At 41.7% G+C, this 1521-nt stretch overlaps 1 protein-coding gene across 1 annotated transcript in view; it reads left to right on the top strand.

Moving 5' to 3' along the window:
• The window catches only part of keap1b (kelch-like ECH-associated protein 1b), a 7628-nt gene extending 6163 nt beyond the window's left edge, over positions 1-1465 (top strand). Inside the window, exons 5-6 of the mRNA XM_016494280.1 lie at positions 706-882; positions 1207-1465. Of these exons, the coding sequence (XP_016349766.1) occupies positions 706-882; positions 1207-1370 (341 nt within the window). The 3' untranslated portion in view covers positions 1371-1465. The remainder of the gene's footprint in view (positions 1-705; positions 883-1206) is intronic.
• Positions 1466-1521: the final 56 nt, after the last annotated feature.

Below are 1521 nucleotides of genomic sequence, written 5' to 3'. Positions count from 1 at the left end.
AGAAATCAGAAGATGTTACTGTAGTTCTAAAATAAATATGAATATGCATTAATTCATCTCGCTCACAAACCCACCCCCGATTCAGTATTCCTCAAAATGAATAAAAATAACGCAACTCAGAATATGACGCAAACCTGCAATAATTAAATGTTAAACAACACAAATCTGCTTTATGTATTTAATCCCATTCTATTTGCTTCTGACCTTCGATGATCCAGTTCAACCGTACTAATAAGCACAAATTACTCTAGACAAACATTTCTGTCTTTTTTTATTGCTTTTTACTTACTTTTAATAAGCGTGTTGAAATGTCTTCTTCTGCATTCTACTGTATGGACGTAAACTTACTTTTACGTAAGCCTGAGGCTTATTCATTTCACTTTTGGTGTGAAAAGACTTTTATATTTGCCAAAAATATAACTTTTTTTATTTTAAAAACAAACAAGCAAGCCCTGTCCAGATTTACAAAGTAACACCAAAGTAGCATAACGCATTACTTTCCACAAAAAGTAACTAAGTAACGTAATTAGTTACTTTTTATGGAGTAACGCAATATTGTAATGCATTACTTTTAAAAGTAACTTTCCCCAACACTGCTCAGACAGCAGGAAGGCGTGTTCTTTGATTTGTTGATGTGTGCTGCGTCCCGCTGTGAATCCGGGCTGACGTCAGGCGTGTTCTGAGCGTCATGTGATCTGTGTTCAGGCATGTGCGCTCTGGGGAACTACATCTATGTGATGGGTGGATACGACGGCACCCATCAGCTGAACACTGTGGAGCGGTACGACGTGGAGACGGATGGCTGGAGCCTCATCGCTTCCATGAGACACAGACGCAGCGCTCTGGGAGTGACGGCGCACCACGCACGCATTTACGTGCTCGGTACCAGCTGCATCTTACACTCAGAACGGAGCCTGTTTGTGGGATAATTGTAATCCCAGTTATGCATTATAATACATTTCTATTCATTGTTACACCTTTAGAAAGTATAAAACACATGACAAACAAACCCTCAAATATTATGATGCATTTTAACTTTGGTTACAGTTATTTATGGAAAGATATAATGCATTACAATGTACATCATCAGTATGTATACATAAACGCTTTAAGTCGAGTGTTACTGAAATGCTCATCCGTTGCTTATGAAAAGTTTGACTGATCCAGTGCTGATTATGAGACGTTGACTGGTTTGTGTGTCTGTAGGTGGGTATGATGGGAACACGTTCCTGGACAGTGTGGAGTGTTATGACCCGGAAACAGACGCATGGAGCGAAGTCAGCAACATGACGTCCGGCCGCAGCGGCGTCGGAGTGGCTGTGACCATGGAGCCGTGCCAAAAGGACCTGAGCCCGTGTCAGAATCACTAGAAACACACCTCCATCTGTGCTCATTACAGATCTCTCTCTCTCTCTCTCTTTCTTCCTCCCTCTCTCTTCCTCTCTCTCCCTCTCTCTCTTCCTCTCTCCCTCTCTCACTCTCACTCTTTCTCTCTCTTTCTATCTTCCTCCCTCCCTCCCT

Source organism: Sinocyclocheilus anshuiensis, unplaced genomic scaffold, assembly GCF_001515605.1.
Source record: "Sinocyclocheilus anshuiensis isolate Anshui unplaced genomic scaffold, SAMN03320099.WGS_v1.1 scaffold2668, whole genome shotgun sequence".
Lineage (NCBI taxonomy): Eukaryota > Metazoa > Chordata > Actinopteri > Cypriniformes > Cyprinidae > Sinocyclocheilus > Sinocyclocheilus anshuiensis.
This window is presented reverse-complemented; position numbering and strand designations above follow the sequence as displayed.